Source organism: Pempheris klunzingeri, chromosome 10 (genome assembly GCF_042242105.1).
Source record: "Pempheris klunzingeri isolate RE-2024b chromosome 10, fPemKlu1.hap1, whole genome shotgun sequence".
In the NCBI taxonomy this organism is placed as follows: domain Eukaryota; kingdom Metazoa; phylum Chordata; class Actinopteri; order Acropomatiformes; family Pempheridae; genus Pempheris; species Pempheris klunzingeri.
Window position 1 is genome coordinate 20,041,619 of NC_092021.1, and position 25,843 is coordinate 20,067,461.

Consider the following 25,843-nt stretch of genomic DNA (forward strand, 5'->3'; position numbering starts at 1 on the left):
GACAGGAACTCAGTCGAGCTCTCATTATCACATATATTAATGAACTCTTTCAGCAAGAGTCATTGCCAGACCCTAATTAGAATGCCGCTTATTTTATTATACAGTTTTCACAAAATTTAATTCTACATATTATTGTTATTATTATTATTATTATTATTACATGTTTTAAATGGATACATTGGATTAGATGGATTCATTGAGATGAACCATCTCGTTTTCAAGGGGATCCTCATCACAAATATACAGAAAATGCAGCATATTAAACAACAGTCACACATAAAAAGGCAGATCTCCCAGGCCAAGCCTCTCCCACACCCACTGATTCATGTCTATTGGTTATGGATATGACCAACTGAGAGATTATTGCGCTGAAGTTTTACCAGCATAATCCACAGTTCACTGAAGGTGATTGCAACTCTTCAGTTGGGTCTCAAGTTAGCAGTGTTGGCAAACAACCGATAGGATTAAAACACTTAAAGAGGTTAACGTTTTGAACTCCAAAGCCCCTGAGCAAAGCTGAGCGTTGAGCCTAACCACATGGCATTGATGTTGTGTGTGTGTGAGGGCGTGTGTGCATTTGCGTGTGAATTAGAGTGATTTATGTGCTTCATTTCTTAAAGTGAAAACCACAGCACGACCTTAGGCACTTTAAAGGGGCTGTAAGCGCTATCTGCATTTTGGCTACCTTCCTGTCCATTCTTGCAGACTAGCACCCCCTCCCTTCACCCCATGTCACCACTCCTGCTCCTCAGTCAACACACGAAATGCGCAGCGATGTTCCACACAGCATGTTGCCGTATCAGGCACAGCCGCAATGGAGGGCAGCAGGTCATCTACCTCTAACCAAGAAGTACAATAAAAGTATTCATTACGCTCAGAATTTCTATAGTGAATAAAAAGTACTTGGCCGTATGCATCTGGGGGCCATTTCAAGAGCCAATGTGGGGCTTTACCTCTGAGTTACTTGCTTTAAATGTCCATTGTTGTCTCACTAGAATTAAGCAGAAATGAGACAAAACTCAGAGCAACACTAAATAAGAAGACTATTGTCACTATGGCAGGTGCAAGAGGCATTATCAGGCTACATACATTAGATAACCGCCACTTTAAGAGAAGTGAAAGTATCACTAAGCAACAGACAGAGATATATGAACAATATAAACTCCACAGAGACTGTAGCCACATACTGACATATTAAAGCAAGGATAGCTGCACAGTTACACACAGGGTAGGGAGCACACAATGCTATGTTGCTAAGCAACGCAATGGTTGTACAGTGAGTTAGCAACATCCATCACAGTGAGCTGTAGTGTTACTCACCTGTCTGGACAGCTTATTTTGTGTCTTGTGTACAGCGAGGTCCCCCACAACCTGTTCTGAGCTCAACTTCTTAACTCGTTCATTCTCAAAGCACAACATTATTATTATAACCAGACCGCTCTGCCTCTCTGTCCTGTGCTTCTGAAACTTTTCAAACATTTTGAGCTGGAAAACACTCTGTAGTCACAACATGACAGAAACTGTCTATATCATTGATTTCAACAGTTGGCGTGTTAGACAGACCCAGCATGCACCTGTTGGACCCACAAAACATCTTGGGAGTGTTTGCTTTGGGTCACGCGCCGTGCGGTGAATAATTAGGGTAGAATTGACCTTTATATATATATATATATATATATATATATATATATATATTCTGGAGAAAGATGTTAAATCAGCAGCTCCAGCAGAGAAGCTGTGGCATTACCTTGGCATAATAAAAAAAATTATATATATATATATATATATATGTGTGTGTGTGTGTGTGTGTGTGTGTATATATATATATATATATATATATATATATAATATTTTTATTGACTCACACTATTGTAATGTCTTATTTGGCTGTGGTAACGGTGGATCTTCACTGCTACTGGCACTAATTTTAGCTTGCTGCTTCCAGTCTGCATTTAATAACACAGGATTTGACTTGGAAGGTCTATTGTTCATCTTCTGACAATGTTAATCTTCTCTTTGTGTTGCCCTTTTGGAGCCAGGCCATTATTCTAAGGTTAATGTAACTTAGACTAGCCAGCAACAAAGAAAAGCAGGCAGGCGAATATGGGAACATCCCTTACGGACAGAATTCCTGGCAAAAACAAACCTTTCAGCTGAATATTCTGCTATCGTGATACCATGTATTCAAGAGAAACTAGCCAGAAAATAAAGGTGGGGTCACTTTCCTCCAAGCTTGAAAGGTGTCGCTGTGGAGCTTTACTTTTGAACCTCCTCAGAACCTTTTCCAGTGATCAAAGTTGATATTGTATGACTTCTACTTATTTAAAGGGGAAATACAATGCAAAATGCAATGTTTTATGTCTTTTCAACATGAATGTGCGTCCTTTGTATCTAGAGACCCTCGACTGATAAGGATCCTTCAGCCCTGCAGAAAACTAAATGTCCTGCTCACTGCAAACCTAAATCCACCTTGCTGTTAAATATTGCTGTTATCTCACTAATGCTGGCTCTGGTAATAAGATGTTGGCGGTAGTAGCAAAGCACTCATATTTTTCTGAAAAAAAACAGCACAACAGTTACTTGGTACTACTTTGTTAAGGGCGGCTGGTACAAGCTCAAGAGTGTATTGATCTGCTGTCCATGACCTGACCTCTGGAAGCTTTATGTTGTTATGCTGTTTATTTGGCACGTTAGCATGCTGTTCGCCTAATGCCGCTCCTTGTCGCAGACATGACAGAAATAATGCGACTGGTGGGCGGTGCCTGCTCAAGCTTGTGGGAGCTGACCAATCAGAGCAGCGGATTTAGGAGGGGATGCCTTAAAGAGACAAGAGCTATAATGGAGCTTTTCGCAACAGGCCAAAAAGTGCAGTATGTGAAAAGTAATGTGTTTTTTTTTTAACACTACAGTATGTAAAAATATTATAGTAGGATGCTTAATTAATACAATTAGCATAACATATCTCCTTTAAAAATAAATGTGATTAAGTTCTCAAGGTGAGTTTGGTCATTTTTTTGTATGATCAGATTTATTAGGCCTACTTTTCCAAAAAGGATCAGTTATAGCATTGATGATTTTATGATGTTACATACTATAGTTTGAAAGGGATTTCTCATCACTTGACAAAAAAATAATGTAATGATACAAAACAAATTCTTATTAGGGTTTTGAAGTATTTGTCATCTACCACCTTTGTTACAGGTAACCCTTTATATATAGGAACTGTTTTGAGGCTGTTGTTTGTGAATGTAGCCTTGCTGTAACTGCAGACATCCCAGCCTGCAGCAAATGGTCTTGATCGCAGTCATTAAACCATGGCTCTCAGTTGTACCTGTCAGTTGATCGTTTGGCCTTTTGGTGTTGTATGGCCTTCCAGTGTGACTCCCACATAAGTGACCTAGCATTCACCGGTCAGAGGTCAAGGCCTTGTTAGACACGTATATGAAGATAGCCGAGGGTCAAGGCCTCTGTTTGTCTGTCTGGTGACAAGAGAGGAAACAAGGGACATGATTCTGGTAATAGATGAAAGACGAGAGTGGAGATGAAAGGAGGGGTTATCTGGTTCTCTGCAGAGCGTATCGATCTGTTTGTGTTTTCATGGGGTGAACGGGTTTGTTGGCCACAGTCCCAGCAGAAGTGCTGAGGTATTGGCTGCATCGCACTGTGGAAGTGTTGGTGCAGAGGCTGCACTTAAATTAGGGTTCAAGATAGATTTGAGGTCAGCTTTTGCTGCCTCTTGTTGGAATAGAGGCCAGTGGCAGTGAAAATAAAAACCACTGGAATGGAGAGCTTTCACATCATGGATCATCAGCAACTTGCCTACAAAGTGTGCTGGTGCTGCCCTCTTGTGTCCTTTTTAAAGAATTGTGTTAGAAATTGGAAACATTTGAAAACATTTCAAACCCACAAACCAACAGAAAAAATAACACCTATCATAAATTAAGAAGAATATTCTACAAATCACTTTATTGCGGGAAATACACAGTATGGGATCTGGAAAATAAGACATGTCACTTGAATGTATGTTCTCTTTGTTAATTAGTTAAGATTATTCCCATTGTAATCAAGTCTGTTTTATGATGGCAAACACTGCTAGTACTATATATACTTAATGAAGCACTTTATCACAACCAGGCACACACAGGAACAAAGACAGGTTTAGGTCAGTGTAGAGTAACTGCTGTAACTTTAACAGTAGAAAGATTTACAACTTTCAATAGAACAGAAAGGGAAACAGAGACTCTTTGTGGTCCAGGAGGCTTTCCTCCTACTGACCTGAAGGCTGAAGTTATCTCAAAATACTTTATAGTCGAGAATAAATGGATCACATATCTACGCTAAGACCCTTTTAAAGCACCTCAACTTGCATAGACAAAGACACGGTTCTCCTCATATGTCTGTTTGACTCTTTGATGACTCTGATGTACAACAACAATGTGATGATCCTTCACTCTTAATGACAAATGACTTTTTCATCAAATCAACGGGGAAAATAAATGTAAGTATATATACATGTGCATTTTTTTGGGATCAGAAACATTTGGTTCACATAATGTGAAATGAGTAAATCATTTAACACACAGCTGTTACACATAATGTTCTGACACAGTAAAAGTATAGGAAAGGTGATTTTTTTTTTTTGTCTATTTCCTATTGTGCATTTGTTTTGCATTATGTCAACCACAGGGTTGGGCAACAATACATATGCAGACTTCACAAAACACACACTACCTCCAAGCAGCTCAAATTCATTCATATATGTACACTTACTTTCATACATATACACACACACACACCTGTCAATGCTATTTCAGTGCTGTTTTGTATGTTACTAAGGCGCTGATTGCCAGATGTTGAAACACTTTTTTGGATCAAAAGATTCTCAGATACACTCAAGTCCGACATATTTGCATAAATCATATAAATAAAAATGGACTTAACACACAAAGTAATTCAATAATAACCTGAGGAGAGTATGCTGAACTATGTTAGGCAGGAATGCATTATATTTACAACAGAGTGACATCTGTTATATATCTGTGACAGCAACATTATGGTGATTTAGCAAATGACAAGTGTCTGTAACCAGTGGTAAGTCCCATCCTTTACATTAGTATGTTTAAACAAGTTAAAAGGTGTGAAAATCTATAATAATATGTGGCTATACCTTTGAACGCTGTGGCACTGGAAGGGAAAAGAAATAAAAAGGAAAAACAAGGCAGATGGACTAAGGCAGATAAGTACAGTTGAATAGCACCTGACTTACACAAACAACAATTTCAAAATGAGCACCGGTTTACCAGTTTAGGGGGCATGTACTCAGTGCAGTGGTAAACTGGGTGCCATTCTTTATGGACATGTTGTGATCATGGAAGTTAAGGGTTCTGCACGGAGCAAAAGGCAGCTTGGTTTCTGTGTTTTGGTTTGTAATGTTCAATCTCTGGTTGTTCTTCAAACCACATCTTTGTCCCTCTCACACATGCAGGGAAATAGCACCATCCTTTGAAAACAGGATCTAAAGGCAAGTTGAGGATGTCAGCGCACGTGGTATTGCTCGCAGGTTAGGAGGGGGGAGTCTGGTGTTATGGTTTATGTCCTCTTCATGCACACCTGACAGCGGCTTATGTGTGTTCGGAGATTGCCTGCTTTTAGCGTTGTTGGGGCAGGTTTCCTGGAAAGACGTAAAGAGAAATACATCAGAAGTCTACCTATATTACCAAGCTCACACTTTTTAACAAGTCAACTCTGGCTGCCAGAGAGCTTTCAGCATTCTCTGCTATTTAACAAATATATATTTCTGTTCTTTAACGTGCACTATAGTTTTTATTTTATTTAACTTGCACTTTGGTTTTAATAATTTTATCAATTTATCTTTATTTATTTATTATCTGCTTATTTATTGTTGTATTCATGGTGGTGGTCACTTTTACTTGCTTTTGCTCTTTTGCTGCTGTAGCACCAGAATTTCGCCTTGGGGATCAATAAAGTATTTCTATCTATCTATCTATCTATCTATCTATCTATCTATCTATCTATCTATCTATCTATCTATCTATCTATCTATCTATCTATCTATAAGCTCATAATGTAAATCTAAAGGAAATGTGATAATGACAAAAAAACGATTGGTGAAAGGTGAAAAGCTAGGGTTATGGTAACCAGCCTTTAGCTGTGTTAAGTTACCCTTTAATGCAAAACAGGGGAATCAAGAAATGCAATGTCTGAGCGTGAGTGTTTCTGTCTTACCTAAACATCTCATTGTCTTCAATGGTGGCAAGCCAAAAGCTGTAGGAGTTGGCGTAGTAGTTGCAGGTTCCACGACCATGGCACTCGATGAATGGAGCACTGCGGAATTCCTCCAGGCAGGAACCGGGAGAGGCCAGAGCCTGGCCTGAGCCCTCGGCACCAGCACTAGTGTGCTACGTAAGCACACACAATGAAAGCAGCTCATTAATTAAAATGAAGCCTGTTTTCAAGAGAGCTACTGTTTGATTTTTCAAATGAACAAGTGCTGGTGCTCATGTAAAAAATATTTACATTGGGGGGTTTTCTTTCACATACACTGTAAATCTGTAGATGTATACGTGCATACTCGTGTAGATTTAAGATAAAACTGTAGATGTTCAAAGAAAATTCACATCTGTACATTATGTTTGTTTCTATTCTTTCTTGCACATTGGTAGGGATGATGTTGTAAGAGGGAGACTTGTATTTACTGCACAGCATGATGTAATTAAGTCTTTCAGGATTTGCTTACGTGGTATAGTCACATTAACTGCTCTCCATCTGCCGTTCATTTTAATGTAGCACAGAAAAATATCAGTAAAGAAAACGATCTCTGACAAACCAACAAAATGTTATCATAATATGTACGAGCAATTCTCCTTGATCTCCTTCCTGGATTTAAAAAATAGATCAAAATGCAGCTAAACAGAAAAGTTGAATGTTTGCGGGGCTGACTGTGTCTTTGCCTCTTTTTCTTACCATGACAAAGGAGTAGCCAATCCAGAGAGAGTCCCAGCCGTGAGGGCACGGTGGGATCATGATGGTCTGACTGTGAATTGCTATCACCATGGCTGGGGCTTCACACACAGCACACCTGTACACACACACATACAAACACATGAGAGGAGCACAGTACGCGAGTGTCAAATGAGTATCATATACACCTAAAACAGAGCAGCAGGGATAGAAATGCTGACGTACCTGCTGATGAAGCTTTTGATGCTTTCCCCCGTGATGGGTGCCATGCTCATGGGCATGGGCTCTGGGGAGGTGAGCCAGTAGGAGTAGTCGTTACGGGAGGCAAAGTTGCACACATTGTTGATGTTGCAGAACAGGAAGGGCATGGGGCTGAACTTCCTTAGACAGCTGCCTGCCGTACCTAAAACACAGATCGAGGAGACCTGTAACTCTTCCCATAAATCATCACCTTTGTGCGTTCTTTCTTTCTTTCTTTCTCATATTGCATTTCTCACCTAAGTCCTGTCCATGAGAGCGTTCATTGCCTTGTACGTAGAGCAAGGAGTAGCCATCATATATGAGCGAGGTTCCCTCAGGACAGAGAGGAACCTCCACCGTTTGGCTGTGACGGGTTACCAAGAACCCGTGATCCATGGAGGAGGGGCCAGGTGGACCCAGTTGACCGGCAACACCATCAGGTCCCTGGGGGCCAGGGTGTCCTCTGGGTCCTAAAGACACAGAGCAATTAATAAGTTATGACAGCGACGACACACCAGCTCTCAGCCACACCTTTCATCCCTGTGAGCCTCTCACCCTGTGGCCCCTGCAGACCAGGCTCTCCTTTGGCTCCAGCCTGACCGTGATACCCAGGAAGGCCATCTTCACCTTTTGGCCCTGAAATACCTGTCAGACCTGAGATTTCATAACAAAAATGATAAAGCAATTAGAAAAATTGATGTGAACAATAGTTGGATCACAAGGGATTACACAATGGAGCACAAAACATCACCTTGGTGTCCCTTCTGTCCAGGAAGCCCAGGAGGGCCCTGGGGTCCCTGTAAGCCTTGAGTTCCTGGATAACCAATGTCTCCTTTGATGAAGGTGTGGGGGCCAGGGGGACCAGGGGGACCGTCAATACCTGCAATATAGAGTAACTTTAGAAGACATTTTCCAGCTCTTATTTTCAATTTAAGCAGCTTTATTAAGGTCAAGTTTTAAGATTACCAGACACAAGTAAGCAGATTTTATACTGTAATGATTCTAGTAAGTGAGGTGGATATAGTTTTGAATATTAACAAACTGAGGGTTTTCCCCTTTTTTACCCTTTTCTCCTGGGAATCCTCTGTCTCCCAATTCTCCTTTGAATCCAATGTCCCCAAAATCACCCTTCGGACCTAGAGATTGTATTCAAAAATTGTGTATTTTAATGTCAATTATCTGAACAAAAATCAACATCTTTCTTCTCAAATTGGCATAAAAAATGTGCTGTCTTTTACACATGAATACACGCACACAGTCATAGACTATCATACTGTACATACTCACCTGGGAAACCAGGGACACCCTGCAATCCCCTCTCTCCCTTCTGTCCATCGATACCTGGAAGGCCAGATTGTCCCTGTAATACACACACATTAAACAAAAATCAGTGAGACAAAATAACTGTTTTGTTGCATTGAAAGAGCACGGACATGCATAAGCTATTTCTCCTCAGAGTGTATAACATGAACTGTAAAAAAAAAGCTTATGTCATGGAAAATAGCTTCATGACGTACAGGAAGTCCAGGACCTCCGCGGTCACCCTTATGTCCCGACTCGCCCTGGAAACCAGGTCTACCCTGGTCTCCTTTGTCTCCCTTTTGGCCGTCATTGCCTGGCACACCAGGGAGTCCTGGTCCTCCTGGGGTCCCTGTTTCATAAAGACAAGAGGAACACATAATACAACACATTCTGAATTTTATTCAAAACCCTTTTCACAGTGGATCTGTACTGCATAAATGTATCAACAGGCAACAAGTCATGTCATGTATATGGCATACCTGTTTGTCCAGCTTGTCCTGTTTCTCCCCTCTCTCCCTTAGGACCCTCCAGAGAGATACCTGAGAGCCCCCTCTCTCCTGGCTCACCCTGGATTCCCTGTGCACCTGGGAGTCCCTTGTCGCCAGTGATACCAGGGACACCTGGATGACCTGGAGTGCCAGGGAAGCCAGGACTACCTTTGTCACCTGGAGAGGGAAAGGGTAGGGCACACGATGACACTGTGTTTGGCTGTAGTTAGTGAGGGATTTTATGAATTAACGATGAAGGGGCTCTGACCTTTGCTGCCATGCTCTCCAGGTGGTCCACTGAAACTTTGGCCAGGGAAACCTGACAGATAAAAAGTAGAAGACATTACTACATGATGATTGAATGATTAAATGTGCTGTGGTTGAGAGGGTTTGGGTGAAGGTTAATTTAAAGAACCAGAGTGATCCTGTGGGACATATCAGGCTGAAACGCTCTGAATTCTTGTAGTGTGGTCTCCTGCTAACTCCTCGGACACTAACCTGAGTCTCCTTTCTCCCCTGAGGATCCAGGGATGCCATCTACTCCAGCCTCTCCCTTCTCTCCAGAAGGACCAGGAGGTCCCTGCAAACCAGCCTCACCTGGAAGAGAAGAAGTTTGCGCACTGTTTGTTACTGTTTATTAGGCTGGTGGAGGCACAACTCTCACTTCACTCATTTTTTGTGGCAAGACTAAATAGGCAGCTGCTTGGGACATGAATCTCTTCTGCATCTGGTTTGATGAATGCACCATTCCTTGAGCCGTCATTGATCTCTGTGGAAGAACACATCTTGCCAGTTTCTTAATTTATTCACAATTTGGAAGCTTTGAGAAGTGATGAGTCCCGTTGAATTGTCTTCACTTCCCTCATAAGCTCTCTGATTAGTTTTGTTTTCCAGTTGCACGGCTCATTCAGTTTTCAGTGGATTTTTAAAAAAAACGAATTATTTTAAATTATTTTAACAAAAACTGACCTCACAAGATTAAGGCCGTCTTTGTGAAGTAAATGATGTCAAACCTTGAACAAATAAATTAAATAATTGCTGTGATTAATATGCGAGTGTTTGTCTGCCAGGTGATTAAAATAATCGTATTACTTACCAGGCCGACCTTCTTGTCCAGGCTCTCCTGCAGACCCTGGGAGCCCGGGGGTACCCTTCTCGCCTGGTCTACCTGACTGACCTGTACGAGCCACACCACAATAAGAACCCTCATGGAATATCTAGATACATGGGATGAAGTCAAGAAAACATACTGAAATCTGACCTGTATAGCCGATGTTTCCTTTTTCTCCCTTGAATCCTGGCAGTCCCGGCTTGCCAGGCATGCCTTCGTGACCCCTATGACCCTTCTCTCCTGGTTCTCCTGGGAATCCTGGCTGGCCTGTCTGACCCTGCGAGAGCAGACAATCGGAGAAGAATGCTACGTAAAGAGAATGTACTGATTATTATTATTGTTATTTGTACTGTTTTATGAATTTTATTGATTTTCAACAATAACAATAATCTCTAATGACTTGTGTTGGTGTTCACATTTTTGTTGATTTCATTCATTCACATTGTCTTTCTTTGTGTTTGTGCTTTGGCAACACACGATCCTGAGAGAGACAGAGAGAAAGAGAGACTGCGGACCTCATCACATTCACACACAAACAGTACAGTGAGGCAAAATGAAAGGGGAACTGTCTGGACACTCAAGATAGAGTTTTAACCTTTGTACTGAAAATTTAATTGGGGAGTTTCATGGCCATCCAAGCCAAGTGTACCAATAGCCATTAGTGCACAGAAAGCAGTGCACAGTCAAGCTTACAGACCAACAGTAGAAATGTGTGTCTATGTTCATAGGACTAGTGTAATAAAACATTGTGGTTATAGATAGTGGTTTACCTTTTCTCCAGGAGATCCTGGGATGCCAATGCCTGGGTCACCGGCTGCTCCCGTGTCTCCTTTCTGACCATCTACACCTCTGAATCCATGATGTCCTGGTGTACCAATATCTCCTTTAGTACCCTTTGGACCAACTGGACCTGCACAGACACACACAGGCAGACAGAATGCAGATATTACAAGAGTTGCATTTGAGATATTGTCAATCCAGCAGTTTACACTTCTGTCTTTATAGAAGTAAATGTCATATTTGAAATACATATAATACATATTTGCACATACACAGATATACACACACACACAAACAGACGGGCATTTCCATGATGCACATTTTGTGCATTTTATTTGCATATTCTTACCTGGTATTCCCATCTCTCCTACACTGCCTTTATTTCCAGGTGGTCCCATACTGCCAGGCTCTCCAGGAAAACCAGGGTCTCCCTTGTCACCTGACATACACAAGTAGCATTGAAAAATAAATATCCATTTCATTTTCCTTCTATTTTCACTTGGTTGATGAAGCACAGAGAATTTACCACATGAAGATGGATACCTCATGAAGTCTACAGTCTGATCTAGGTTTACATATCCTATTAGAAATGTACATATTTTAGAGTGCTGTTGGGGTGGTCAGATTGTCACCTGGCTGTCCCGGTAATCCATGCTCTCCATCTTTTCCTGGCAATCCAGGGTCTCCAGGAAGTCCACGATAGCCTTTCTGTCCAGTGATCCCTGGGGTACCTGATGGAATTGTGAGTGGTACTGAGATATTTCTTAAACTACTGGTCATTATACAGTATTACCAATGGACCTGGGCCTGTTTGTAGGAACTCTTTATGTGATACATATACCTTTACTGGTCAAAAACCAGTATAATGGTCTATACCTATGTCTCCGAGTTCACCCTTCTCTCCCTTCATATGCTCCATGTCAACATCGGTCATGTTCCCAGGAGGCCCCTGAAGACCTGGTTCTCCCCTTTCTCCTTTCAATCCAGACTCTCCAGTATTACCCCTTGGTCCAGTAATACCAGGATCACCTAAGAGGGATGGTAGGAAAGAGAAATTATTATTGCTGGTGATTAATTTAACAAAAAAAAGAAACAAACTGAAAAGCATATACTGTTTGTATAATATGAGTGAGACTAAAGGAATCTAATCTTCCTCACCTCTCAGACCAGGAGATCCAGGTAGACCAGGAGGTCCAGGAAATCCTGGTACCCCAGGTGTCCCTATGACCCCCATTTCACCTTTAAAACCTGGAAAACAGTCACACACACACAGACACACAGACACACACACACACACACAGTGAGATTACTATGACTAACGAGAAAAAATTACATCCATTTAGCCATAACAGCAACAGCATTGAAGATTTTTAGAACAGACTTACATTACACTCTTTTTGACAGAAACACTCATTCACAATTATAATCAATTCCCTTCCACATTCCCGCTTCGTGGTTCTTTCATTCAAAATGTAAGTACTACCAAAGAAACGCTACACTTCCTGCATGATCCCTTCCTCACCTGAGAGGCTTTTAATGTGAAACGTGTACAGGAAGTGTTCAGTTTCATTGACAAGACTTTAACACTGAATGAACAAATGGCACAGTGGATGCAATGAAATTACCTCATAGGGTAAAATAGAAACTCAGAGCTACAAAATGGCTAAGATGACTTTACAACATTGTTTTACAGAATGGATGCTGCTGAAATGTACATTCTGGTGATTTCATTAGGGACTAAGACAGTGAACAACCTCACATTGGTGAAAAAGTCATCAGGTTCTTTTTTGTTTTTCTTGTGAATGTGTGAGTCTCACCTGGGTCTCCAATCAGTCCGTCCCTGCCTGGTAAGCCTTGTGGCCCTGGCAGTCCTTTTGAACCTTGGGATCCTGGGAACCCAGGGGCTCCCTTATCTCCCTTAGGGCCTGGCATGTCCAGACCAGGAGGGCCTGGGTAGCCCTTTTCTCCCTTCACTCCTTCCCTACCTGTTCATTCATTCATCATTAATGCACACATACAAATGTATCTAAAGTGATTTCCACAACATCAATTGACAATGTCTTCTCAAGTGTCTATTTAAAATGTATTTGTGAAAAAGATCTATGTTTGGATGCTGAGTCTGTGCTCACCATATGGGCCAGGCTCTCCAGGTGGTCCTTGTGGTCCAGAAGCTCCAGGAGAGCCTTTTCCTGGAGGACCTGTTAAGCCAGCCACCCCAGGAGGTCCTGGAGGTCCAATGTCACCTAATTTTGAAGACCAAAGAAAAATAATGTTGTGGTACAAAAGATGGGCCTTTTAACTCCGAGGTGATTTCAAATATATTTTGTGAAATAAACTGAACCAAGCTGCACATCAGTGTTGCTGTAAGTGTCTTGCAGTACCTTTAACTCCCTGGGGCCCTGGTGGTCCGGTCTGGCCCTCTTGTCCAGGAACACCAGCTAGTCCAGGGTTTCCCCTCTCTCCCGGGAAGCCAGTAATTCCTGGGACACCTTGTGAACCTTTTGGGCCTGGAAGACCCTTTCCTGGTTCACCCTGCAAATTATAGAAATAAGCTTTCATCTCAACTCTGGTAATAGTGGCAACTGATACCAGTGATTTTACATGAAGTTCAGGTCTCCCAGTTTATCATGTCAATAAAATAGTTTTGTAAATAACAATGTTCTGGTTGTTGAATTATATATTCTAATTATTCAAAACCAAGTCCTCTCAAATACATATTATGTTATTATGGGAAGTTGCACAGCACACTAATGTTCGGGTGTCAAAACTAGGATCCCATCTTGAGTCACCTCCACAGTGTGTGGCAGCATATATCTACATTAATATTAACACTAATCTAATAATTGATATACAACTGCAGAAATACACACTTTTTGTCCAGGTGAACCAGCTTGTCCGGTCAAGCCATCCTGTCCTGCTTTTCCAGGCTCTCCTGGTAATCCTGGAGCTCCTGGGATTCCACTGATTCCTAGAAACATCGAATAACATTTCAAGTTCTGTCTTGTTCTGTTCATGAACGTGCACTGTATTATGTGTAGTATGTTTATATTTTTCTTTAGGAATCTGTAAGCATCCACTGAATGTCTGTGACAAATGCATGGAGAGGAGGAATGGGGTCAACATGGAGTAACTTACCTTTAGGACCAGTTGGGCCTGGAAATCCAATTCCAGGGGCTCCATGTTCACCCTTTAGTCCAGGGAAACCTGGCAACCCTGAGTCTCCTGTAAAGCCTCTGTCACCTGCAGCCAACAACATGTTGCATGGTGAGGAGGACAGTCTTCACATATGTGTATCTTCACAGTAATGTTATTTCATTGATCAAAGATAAGATCTAGTTCACATGTCAGCATTTTTTGTAGCGGAATATAAATGAGAACTTGCTGAATATGGTGTTGCTCACCTTGAAGTCCAGGTGGGCCGCGTTCCCCTTGAACGCCAGGTACTCCCTGAGGTCCAGGAGTGCTCACACCTGTACCTGGCTCACCTTTTGCACCTGTTAGATGCAAGTGTATGTTATCAATCAATGAATGTTCAATAAGTGTGCATTATGTGTATTTTGTGATTTGACTTCTCTTCGATTACATGGTTGCAACTTTTTAAAGTATCCGTGGGTCTCTCTGTGTGGATCAAGTGCCTACCAGGTTGTCCAGGAACTCCAGGACTGCCCAGTCTCCCCTGACTGCCCTTCTCTCCAGGCTCTCCTGGTCGACCAAAGCCTGGCAAGCCGGGTGGACCCCTCTCTCCTGGAGGCCCAGTATAACCAGGGTCCCCATCCGGCCCACGCTCACCCTTGATGCCCTCTTTGGCCTGAATGCAAAATTAGAGAAAGAGATGTAGTTTACAATAAATTCAAGAAACTGAATCCTCAAGAATGAATGCAAGAATAGCTGCATACATTTGCTACAGCAAAAACTTTTTAAACCAATAATTATTGATTTTTTAGCAACTTTGGGAAAGTGCAATAACAATGACGTATGATTCCCTTATAAAGTTGACACAACAAACATTTTCGTTGCTAGGTTACATATCGAACAGACATGGAGCAACTTTAGCATTTTTAGGGCAAGCAAACCCTTTCACATGACATGTAGTATTATTTTTCCACTGTTAATATAATCAATACTTCAAGTGAAAATTAATTTCTGACATGCAGGAAAGGGTTTGTGATTTGTTTCATTTTAACAATCACTTGACAGGCAGTTCAACCATTTGTACTACTAGTTCAGCTCATGTTGTCATGATCATCACACAAATCACACCCACTTACAGGTTCTCCCTTGAGACCAGGTACACCTGGTAGGCCATCTCTCCCTGGCCGTCCATCCAACCCTGTGTGCCCCGGTAAGCCAGGAACACCAGGCTGACCTTTGTCCCCCTTCAGACCAGGAGCTATGAAAATGTCCCCTGGCTCACCAATAGCACCGGGAGCTCCCATCAGACCAGGAGAGCCTTGTGAACCCTGCGCACAGGTCAAGAAAATGTATTGTCTACTGAAGAAAATATCAATGACATATTCTGCTATTTTTCTCTTCCATTTTCCTCAAAGAAATCAGAAAATCGAGAAGATCTTGTTGTAAGTGTCTCAGACATTAATCTACTCACAGATCTTCCAGGTTGTCCGGGAGAGCCAGTATGACCCTTTTCTCCCTTGCTGCCTACTGGCCCAGGAGGTCCTGCCGGGTGAAAATGGACAATTGTACATCTTCAGCTCACTCTTTACTCATCATGGTGTCAAAACACATGAAATGTGTGTGGTAATTCCAAGATAACATCAAGTTGGTTGTGTTTGGACAATGACAACTGAACAGTAGAGGTCAGAAGTACTCAGAAGGCCAAATGAATATATGAAAACTTCCATATTCTGCTCATAGCCCAAGTAGTTTTTGGGTTATAATACCACAGATTTGGTGGTCAGACACCACCACTTCATTTGAATGCAACCACTCACCTCTATCTCCTTTAACGCCCTGGGGACCAGGTAATCCTGGAGGGCCAAAACTTTCACATTCAACACAGGTATCTCCTATGTCACCTGAAAGGAGTCACAGAAACATCAATTACAACATTTGATTTATGTAAATGTCATGTAGATGTAGATGCATGTCATGTACATATGCATTCTTACCTTTCTGTCCCAGTTCCCCTTGTAACCCTGGAGGTCCAGGTGGGCCAGGAGCTCCTTTCTCAATGTTACATTCATTAGCATCAACTGCATGCGCACGCACGCACACACACACACACACACACACACACACACACACACATTAAGTTACATAAAAAATGTGGACACACTTCAATTCACTGTTCACACACCGTCCATTATAGTTATTTATTGAAATTATTATAATATTCAAAGTTAAAACATACTCGGTAGTCCAGGTTCTCCAGGTGGTCCAGTGGACCCTGGTTGTCCTGGAGGTCCAACAAGAGACTCCCCATCCACGCCCCGGTCTCCTTTCTCACCCAAGTCTCCCTTTTGACCTCTCTCCCCACGTGGGCCTTCAATGTGACGGCCTGAAGTACAAGACAAGAAAGCCAATTATTCAAGTTAGCGTATGTCTGACTGACATATGTAGCCTTAATTCAGTGTTATGTTATGTTATGTTGAAATGTTGCGTTATTTTACCTGGTGGACCTGCCTCTCCCTGAGGACCAGGAAAACCTGTGGATTCAGAAAAAAAGGCAAGAAACATGGATATCATGGGTACTGATCCAAGGAAGATGTTAATGTGTGTGTGTGTGTGTGTGCGTGTGTGTGTGTGTGTGTATGCCTGCATATACATAGGAACATTTGGTGGCATAGTATGGTCTCACTTTACCCTTTTCTCCTTGTAACCCTGGGAAACCAGGAGGACCAGGAGGACCAGGGGCACCATTACCCTAAAATCATATATTTACAAGATTAAGGATGCATGTCCATTGTTTAAATTAAGTTTTATCGTACTGATCTACCTAGATTCAGAAAAGCTTACTAATGAATTCCTTACCAGTCATCTCTCCTCCTAATGCTGACTATTACCACAGTACTGATGCAAGTTATCTGGTTTTAAATAACTGTGAAGAAATTATACCTTGGTGGCATTTCATCCCGTTATTATCTCTAATCTGAACGGGCAGTCCAACAATTTAGATTAGAAACTCCATGACAGATCAACAAAATAGTCAAAATGATTACTCAAGTCAAGGCCACAGGACTCCATTTAGTGTTCTGTGTTAGTTTCTGTAAATTATACCTCCCCACATGATCATTACTCTACTATTTCAAAGCCTTCTCTACATCGCCAGGATATGAAATTACAAAATCCTTTTGTTATATGCTCAATTAATCTATTAATTGTCTCTCATACACACCATTATGTAATTTGTGTGTAACTGTAGTTTTTCACTGAAAGTTATTTGGATGAAAAGTCTTCCTCAGGCTGTTTTTTCCAGAGGTAATACTAACAACATGACCTCAGAGTTCTCAGTAGAAGCTACAGGCCGTTCTCAAGTGATGTGGTTTTCTCAGACTAGTCATGCTCTGGAGGACATTATACACTGGTAAAATCTGTGGGCTGCCCCTTTAGCAGGTCTTGATATTTTTACTGAATGAACATGTAGTGACATCTGCTGGTAGTTTTTAGAGTTCATCCTCTTTGTAGCTGATGGCTGGGTGGATGGGACAAAAGAAAGGGAGTCATATTTTAGGAGAAAATGGAAAAGAGGGAGGAGAGATCACTTACGTGACCTGGTGGTCCCCTGTCTCCCTTTTCACCCTGAGACAAGACAGAGAATTCAGAAAATTCACCCCCAAGATAATCAAAGTTTTGAATCAAATCAGATTAAATAAAAGGTGAATTAATTACCTGGGAACCAGTGTATCCAGGAGACCCTGGAAAGCCTTTTACTCCCTGTAGGAATGTATGTACTTACTTTAGCAATACATATTTCATAATAGAAAAGCCATCAACAGTTGGGCCATGGAGTGCAGTAGATGGAAATACAGCAACTTATTCGTACCTTTGGTCCATCTTCTCCATCTTTGCCAGGTTTACCCTAAAATTACACAAATTTGATTAGTTTTGTTGTCACTTGGATTGATAATAAAGACATAGAACTGAATCTATTTAAGTTTGAAAAGAGTACACAAAGAAAAGTAAAACAAGTTTTTTTTTTTTTTTTTAACAAAAAAATGTGTTTTCCATGTTGCCTTCAAACTTTTGATGGATCTGCATTAAAGTTTAACAATAACATCTAATGCTGAACTTTCGGCATTTATCACACTATTATACATCTCATAGAGGCCACTTACTCTTTGTCCTGGTGGGCCAGGATCGCCTTTGACACCATCTTGATACGGGATGCAATAGCCCTGCAAAGGAAATCAGGCGTCTCAAAAGTAGAAAATTGCACATAAATAAAACAAACAGCCTGTGTGCACATTAATGTGAATCATCCCCCTCGATGTTAGAAAGCAAACTAACTTTTTCTCCTTTGTCTCCTGTGGGTCCTCTGTCACCCTTTGGGAATAAAAACAAAAACACAGTCAGGAGTCATTTTTTACATATAAAAAGTAGGATTTATTTACACAAAAACAGTTTCTGTTTAGTTTTTAAAGAACTGAGTGAGTACCGGCGGTCCAGGTACATGCAATGTGGTCTCTCCAGCCACTCCCAGTGATGGAGGTCCAGGAGGGCCGGGTGGGCCACGAAATCCTTGATCACCCTGCAGGGAGACAGCAACGATCACAAAAAAGAACACTGTGTGAACAATTAGTCACAAACTTAAATAAAGAAGCAAATTGTCCAGTGAAAACCAAGTCTCTCCATATATGGTGATTTCGATTTTTTTCATATAAACTAAAATAAATATTTTAATAACAGCAGCATGTGTAACAGGAGCTACTTCAATATCACTTTACATCACAGAGTAAGAAAGGGGGAAACAAGGGAGTTATATCCATGTGCCAGAGGTAACAACCCAACATAATAACCAGATAATTTGTCTTTGTAGAAAATATCTTAATATATTTGAGTTTCATTTATGTTAAAATGGTAATAAACATTAAGGTAATAGGGTAAACAGCTCAAGGTTATAACGGAGCAGAATATTTCTGGATTTACATGGTAATAATAAGAAAAAAAAAAAAATCAGGTTATTAATGAAATTCATTACAGTTTTTTCATTGGGCTGCTTCCAATAACCTCTACGTGTGATGTGCATATGACTGGGTGCCTTCTAATATCAGTGTAACAACTTCACCTTGCCTCAAGTAGTTAGCAGAAACTAATGCTGAAATCTCTTGTTTGTTTTCTTCAGTGAAAACACATCATTGTATTATTGAACTATAAAATGGTCCCTCTGCCTATACAGTTATGCCTTAAATAGGAAATGAAGCTTTTTTTGCAGGCAACATGTAAACAAACAAAAATTCTCACCTTATCTCCTTTCTCACTCACAAAGGCCAGCTTGTCACCCTGTCGGGGTGTAAAGAAAACGTTCCTATGATGACGATATCTCAGCAGGAGGATCCAGTCAGAGGATGGTATACTATTTTTTGTATGACTAGTCTTACCTTCTCACCAGGGGGTCCAGGAGGGCCAGAATCACCCTGTCAGACAGTTATTCAATTAGTCAAACAAGCTGATAATACCAGTGCTGGATCTACCTGATGAATACTGACATCCATCTTTCAGTATCTGCTGCGTTTAAATATCGACACAGATTATACTTTCTAATTTGTGCTCTTCCCAGTAAGAATGACTGTTATATTTAATGACAAGCATGTGTCTCTGTTTAACTAATATGAACTCATAAAGTTAATAAATGAATCTGTTGAATGGTAAACTGTCGATGACTGTAGGAGTAACTCACTTTGGGTCCTGGATAGCCACGAATTCCAGGGGGTCCAGAGGGCCCGGGAGGTCCATTCGAACCCTGAGAGAGAAAGACGTGTGTGGGAAAAACTTGAATTTGCATGAAAATTCACCCAAAAAGCACCCAAACACGCACACATAACACACATAACACCCAACGTACAGGTAATCCAGGTGTGCCAGGATATCCTTTGTCTCCTTTGAGGGGAATGATCCCAATCACACCACCAGCGTCACCCTGTAGGACACAAAAACAAGAATAAATGGTTTGCTAGAGCATGTGTCTCATCGTACTCGAAGATGGGGTCTATTTGCATCATTTGACAAACCCATATACATATAAAATGCTGACCTTCAGTCCAGGAAGTCCGGGGATGCCCTGCGAAGAGAGGACAGTATGATATATCTGCGGTATGTACAGTCTATTCAGCATATTCTAGCAGGATGAATGTTTCCATTTAAAACATGTTCTAATTCCACTGACATGGCTGTTAAGTTTTAACTTCAATTGTTCACTGCAATACAATCAGATATGAGTCAGTTAGTGTAAAAATAAGGCAGCTTTTCTTGAGATTTGGATGGTCTTCAAATAGTTTCTATAGGTCAGTGGTAATAACTGAAATGTGTGCTTGTTGCTTACTGGAGGTCCTTGAAGACCAAGAAAACCAGGAGTGCCATCTCTTCCTCTCTCTCCCTGAAACACACACACAACGCAGTCAGAAGGCACAAAGGGTGTTAAGCTTATATGACAACACAGTAGAACTTTTAGAAGAGGCTTACTTTAGTCCCGTTGCATCCTGGGATACCTGGCAGACCTGGTGGGCCATCGTTTCCATTGATGCCCTAAGAGTGGGAGTGCATGATAGACACAATCTGAAACAATTTGCACAGTGACAAAGTCTCCCTGACTTCCTGAAAGCTCTACCTTGTCTTAATGACTAAACTCTCAGCAGGCACCATCCAAAATGAAACTAAAATGAAGTAATATCACCATCTAAACCCATGTTATTTATAGAGCACAACACTTCACTGGGTTAGACAAGATTCTTATTGTTATGGGGTGAATTTACATGAACGCTGATCAAAGGAACTTACTGGGAGTCCTGGGTTTCCTGGGAAACCTGGCAGACCAGGAGGACCCTGCAAGATCACAACCACATCCGCATGACTGTCTCATCACAATAGCAAAACTACAGCGTCTCATATCATATCAAACCAGTCATATCATACTGTATAATCATTTTGATGGTTAGTTACTTACCCGCACTCCTTTCAGTCCAGGAGCCCCAGTTTCACCCAGATCACCCTAAGAGAGAAAAATGACATCATGATCGTGGTAATAGAGAGAAATGAGTTCTGACGAGCCATGACGTCAGCTCACATTTATAACGACAAATGACAAAAAGGAAATGCTGAATGTCTTCCTTTCATAAGCAATAAACTAGAGTTTGTTTTTGTCTCTCTAAAGTTTAGTAAGTTTAGTGTGTGTGTGTGTGTGTGTGTGTGTGTGTGTGTGTGCGTGTGTGTGTGCGGGTGTGTGTACTGACCTTGGGGCCCATTGGCCCTGGGGGCCCTTCAGGTCCCTGCATCCCTGGGAATCCCATATTACCCTGAAGACCAGGAAATCCACGCTCACCCTGTGAACAGCAGACCACCAGGTGGATGAAACAAGAAACTTTAACTGAGATTAGAAGGAAGAATTTGGCTGAAACAGTTTTCCAAACAGATTTTAACACGTTTCATGATTTGATACATTTACCAGTCATTAGTTTGTCACCCAAAATATATCTAATAAGAAACGATTTACGGCGTCATTAAATGTATTAATTATTTCATCCAATTTGATCAGTCAGGCTATTTTAACTCAAGAGCACTTATTTTTTGGACAAGACAATATGATTTGTGGCCATAATTTCTAAAAATTTTCTTTCTGTCTTTTTTTCTATGTTTGTTATGTGCAACATTTAAAAAAAATAAATATTGGTCACAACAATTTCTCATCGACTGCCTTTGCAGTGACCTAAAACTGACCCAGATAAGATATATGTTGTTTCCACTATCTACCACTAGATAGCAGCATTGCTTTGTGAAGGGGATTCATGCTCCACTGAACGAGCTAAAAAGCACGACAGTGGAGTGTAAAACTCGGCAATAAATAATAAAGGAACCCCACTGAAACTCTATTCCCCGACCACAACACAACACAACACAAACACTGCATATCAGACCATGGGAGTCATCACTGGGCTGTCATGGAAATTTCTGTGGTGCAAAGTTAGGAAGTGATATCAGTGGAAAGAAAGCTCACATGAGATTTCAGGAGGGCTATTTGGGGCCTTTCAGCAATCTTCAAAACACGGAGGTGCTTTGAATCCACAATGGGTTGGCCGGGCTCCATTGAACACAGTCAGTACATCTGATGCTGTGAGCTGAATGTTTGGCCACTGTTGCTGTGAGAATGAGCCATAAAAGGCCAGACTGTTGCACCAGGAGGCTAGATAACACTCTGCCATTTTCTGATAGAACTGGGCCAGTAATAAGCAATTACATTCAAACAGCAGGAGCAGCGGTGAAAAATAAAGTTTAAACTTTAAAGAATTGGCTCCAAACTTCCTTTGCTTGTGACAACATGAAACAAAGTAATGTGCACTTGTGACTCCTCGTTACCAGTTTCATATTTCACGGTTCAGAATAAAATATATCAGGCTGTGGTTACAACTTTATTCTTCCCACCATCAAGTATTAAAGAATGAAACAAACAATATCACCAGACGTATCATGAAATGTCAGTTTGCTGTTTCTTTGGTGTTTTTATTATTTAATGCAGTTAAACAGAGCGAAGACTGTTGGTGTTTAAGAAAGCGTCTTTAGGGGAAATAAATGTAGTTACAGCGAAACTGACACTGTCCAAGTCAGTTAATACCAACTTTTCATGATTCAGGTCAGTGATTAACATTCATGCTAAAATGCTGACAGCTCATGGCTCGCAGCCAGTTCATGGCTAGTGTCCCCACCACTTGTAAATCTGTATCTGAGAGCTTCATGCCGTCTGATGGGAATAAGGCCTTCAGCCCAGCTGTGTGTCTGGACATGCTCTAATTCAAACTGATCTTTGTTTCCACCCTGGTTTCTGCTCCGTGACTGAGCCACATCCACTGCTTTCCCACCCAGGCTCAGCTCCAGTCTGTCCAACTGAGCTGACCCCATTGGTCAGAACATTAGAGGCACTGTAACGGCTGCTTTGGCCTGATATGAACTTAAAATGCCTTCATTTTGCATTAACTGCAGATTAACATGATATCAAATAAGCGGTGAAATGCATTAGGATTGACTGGCATTGACAAATAAAATGAGTGTGAATGAAGATCTCACCTTTGCTCCTTTCACACCACTGCAGTCACATTTTCCACACGATGCCCCGCAACCCTGAAGACAAAGAGAAACACAAAAATAAACGATCCATCTCTTGGAACACAAAAAATGGATAAAGATCGTAGGTTTGTGTTTGATAAATAAAAGGAAATAAACATGAGGAGAAGAGCAAAAATTAAGTTTTTGCCAGGTGGACAGTACAGCAGACACCTGCTGAGGGTCACTTGATGTCATCGATCAGATGTGCAAAGTATGCTGCGACTTCTTCATAGCATGTTAGTGTGTCCTGCCTCTGCCAGATGGCTCATACATATCCCACTGACACTACATCTCCACAGTGAGAGCCGGACAGACTCCTGCAATGTTTTCATGCAAGCCTGCGGATCTATCCCACAGATATATATAATTTTGATTTAAAAGCAGAAACAAGTCAAAGGTTGGGAGAGTTCACCATCTCTCTGAACTCAGTAGTTTCTTAAACATGCATCATGTGATTTGACCACTTGGGGGCAGCAGAAACAAGCTGTAATTTTTACCTTTAAACTCCTGAAGCTAATATGATTTCTGTTTTGTTTTTTTTGTTGATGGGTGTGTTGACAATGAATAAAAAGGTTTATTTCCAATAATCAGATTACTTTAAAGGCACACCAGGGCTCACATTAGCTTTCTAGAGCTACATGCAGGGAGAAGGACATCAATGCAGCTGTTCTCGGCTTTCCCCCCACCATCCACCCACCCCCCTCCCGTTTCCTCTCCTCTGGGGTCTCCAGAGGCCGGGGCCTGGGAACTGGCCTGCACTGCCTTGGCTCTCTCTTCAATTGCTCCTCTCCTCCTTTTCCCTCTATCATCCAGCTGTTGCTAGACTCACATGCGAGGCGCCCTGCCAAAAGTCTGTCAGGGCTTTGGACAGGCTCTTCAGGCCTGGGCAGAGGGTGTGCAGCTACACTCCCCACAAATATTTCTCTGTCCGTCTCTCACTCACACAACAAATAAATGGCTCCATCACCACTCATCGTGATCCATTCCCAGTTTTCTAAATCTGATATTTCAAGCATAAGTCATCCTTAATTGTACATTTTCCATAACTCAACATCTGTTCCAATTCTTATTCCCTGTCTTCCTTCTTACATGCAATTCATTGATAACTGAATCAATATGTGGCTCTAAAACGGTGGGAAACCTCAAGAAACAGACCTCATTCTCAGGCCCCTCGGCTCTGACTTCCCCCACCCTGTCCGAGCGCACTTGTTCTCCACTATTTGCAGTAAGTAACACACGTATGGCCCGCCACGGTGCGTCATTTCCCATATCCTGCTCTCCCAAACACCTCTTACTCGCTCCATCTCACCTCCAGTTCAGGTTCCTTAAGTGTTTTCTTTTCTTTTTTTTCAAAGGATTAATTTCTGTTTTGCTACAGAAAAACTTCAGAAACACCTGTTTCAGATCAGATTAGTGTCTTAAGACAAACAGGGGAGAGGGAATATAGACTCTCAGAATGAACTACATGTGTGTTTTATTAACATAAACCTGCTGGGTCACAGCAATAAGAGCTCCAGGAGCTGGATTAACATGTTTTTGGTTTTTTTGACAATTCACCAAGGGAATTAAGGCACGCCAATGCAGTAAGAGACCACACTTAAATATTGTCAGCACCACTTAAGTAAATTCCAGCTGCTCGTGGTTAACTATTCCCTCATTCACCTGTTGCTCTGACTTTTTTTTTCTTCATCTGCAGTTTTCTCCATCCTACTTAATGCACAACTAAGCATGTTGAGGAAGGCAGGCCTCAAACCGACACGCATGACGATGAAGATGCTATGCGTGCTTGTGTGTGATGAAAGGCCGCCACCGTGTGATGTCTGCTGCTGGATCTCCAAACGCAGCGCGGTAATCTGTAGGCAGATCAACACAGTGCTTCTTTGATTTCTCCTGTTTGTTTTCCTTCTACATCTGTCATAAACCCAAACACCAGATGGGAGAGATGGCACAAAGACCCAGCTGACATCTGCACAAAAGGGGCATCTTGGTAATGAGTCTTATAGCTATAGAGTGTCTTGATTTGGTTTTTGGAGGAAAAGGGATCTTAAGAGGACCTTATCACACAGATCCCTGAGTATATGGGGTGATGAGGGCTCTGATTATCTAGCTATACTGTACCACAAGCCAGGGAGCCGTTTTAACATAAATACCATTTCTATAGGCCTGTATCATGGAGATTCAAGGTAGATAATTGGCTTAGCAGTACTCACACAAGTCCATGATGAAAAGAACATGGTGGAACATAACACAATACATACATTACTTCTACTTCACTACATTTCAGAGGGGTATATTGCAATTTTTACTCCAGTATATTTATGTGACAGGAGAAATGCTGTCCAAACCAGTCCAATCATGGGATTAGTATTGGTTCCAATATTGATCTTGTAACAGACAGACTATCGACCAGATGTGACCAACCTGCATCAAAGATCATGTTTTTGTTCTGCTTTTTTATTTGCTGTAGTTTGAGGATCTTTAATTGTTTAATTTGTGATCTCCATCAGTTCCTCACAGAGAGGTAGCGTTATGTGAATTTTAATTTTGTAAAACAGAGGCCACTGGTATCAGTGTGGTATCAGTGGTATCTTTTTCGGTTTTTCCCAGTTTGGGTACCAGAATTTGTACCAGGAGAGAAAAAAAGTTTGAAGGATTGGTGCATCTCTATCTGATA

At 41.5% G+C, this 25,843-nt stretch overlaps 1 protein-coding gene across 1 annotated transcript in view; it reads right to left on the minus strand.

The window, feature by feature from the left end:
- Positions 1-3,944: 3,944 nt before the first annotated feature.
- col4a1 (collagen, type IV, alpha 1) overlaps positions 3,945-25,843 on the minus strand; it is a 37,454-nt gene continuing 15,555 nt past the window's right edge. Inside the window, exons 2-52 of the mRNA XM_070837693.1 lie at positions 23,131-23,184; positions 21,306-21,395; positions 21,020-21,064; positions 20,854-20,898; positions 20,539-20,601; positions 20,399-20,452; positions 20,111-20,137; positions 19,922-19,996; positions 19,757-19,819; positions 19,458-19,493; positions 19,321-19,359; positions 18,515-18,607; positions 18,367-18,402; positions 18,195-18,254; positions 17,903-17,938; positions 17,749-17,793; positions 17,626-17,658; positions 16,723-16,783; positions 16,530-16,565; positions 16,271-16,417; positions 16,029-16,112; positions 15,852-15,935; positions 15,506-15,576; positions 15,171-15,362; positions 14,542-14,710; positions 14,304-14,396; positions 14,038-14,142; positions 13,773-13,870; positions 13,284-13,434; positions 13,032-13,145; positions 12,720-12,887; positions 12,061-12,150; positions 11,779-11,931; positions 11,535-11,633; positions 11,252-11,341; positions 10,893-11,032; positions 10,273-10,399; positions 10,108-10,188; positions 9,510-9,608; positions 9,280-9,330; positions 9,003-9,188; positions 8,739-8,872; positions 8,509-8,581; positions 8,286-8,357; positions 7,973-8,101; positions 7,777-7,875; positions 7,479-7,691; positions 7,207-7,384; positions 6,985-7,099; positions 6,247-6,419; positions 3,945-5,671 (exon numbers count right to left, since the gene is read on the minus strand). Of these exons, the coding sequence (XP_070693794.1) occupies positions 5,590-5,671; positions 6,247-6,419; positions 6,985-7,099; positions 7,207-7,384; positions 7,479-7,691; positions 7,777-7,875; positions 7,973-8,101; positions 8,286-8,357; positions 8,509-8,581; positions 8,739-8,872; positions 9,003-9,188; positions 9,280-9,330; positions 9,510-9,608; positions 10,108-10,188; positions 10,273-10,399; positions 10,893-11,032; positions 11,252-11,341; positions 11,535-11,633; positions 11,779-11,931; positions 12,061-12,150; positions 12,720-12,887; positions 13,032-13,145; positions 13,284-13,434; positions 13,773-13,870; positions 14,038-14,142; positions 14,304-14,396; positions 14,542-14,710; positions 15,171-15,362; positions 15,506-15,576; positions 15,852-15,935; positions 16,029-16,112; positions 16,271-16,417; positions 16,530-16,565; positions 16,723-16,783; positions 17,626-17,658; positions 17,749-17,793; positions 17,903-17,938; positions 18,195-18,254; positions 18,367-18,402; positions 18,515-18,607; positions 19,321-19,359; positions 19,458-19,493; positions 19,757-19,819; positions 19,922-19,996; positions 20,111-20,137; positions 20,399-20,452; positions 20,539-20,601; positions 20,854-20,898; positions 21,020-21,064; positions 21,306-21,395; positions 23,131-23,184 (4,851 nt within the window). The 3' untranslated portion in view covers positions 3,945-5,589. The remainder of the gene's footprint in view (positions 5,672-6,246; positions 6,420-6,984; positions 7,100-7,206; positions 7,385-7,478; positions 7,692-7,776; positions 7,876-7,972; positions 8,102-8,285; positions 8,358-8,508; positions 8,582-8,738; positions 8,873-9,002; positions 9,189-9,279; positions 9,331-9,509; positions 9,609-10,107; positions 10,189-10,272; positions 10,400-10,892; positions 11,033-11,251; positions 11,342-11,534; positions 11,634-11,778; positions 11,932-12,060; positions 12,151-12,719; positions 12,888-13,031; positions 13,146-13,283; positions 13,435-13,772; positions 13,871-14,037; positions 14,143-14,303; positions 14,397-14,541; positions 14,711-15,170; positions 15,363-15,505; positions 15,577-15,851; positions 15,936-16,028; positions 16,113-16,270; positions 16,418-16,529; positions 16,566-16,722; positions 16,784-17,625; positions 17,659-17,748; positions 17,794-17,902; positions 17,939-18,194; positions 18,255-18,366; positions 18,403-18,514; positions 18,608-19,320; positions 19,360-19,457; positions 19,494-19,756; positions 19,820-19,921; positions 19,997-20,110; positions 20,138-20,398; positions 20,453-20,538; positions 20,602-20,853; positions 20,899-21,019; positions 21,065-21,305; positions 21,396-23,130; positions 23,185-25,843) is intronic.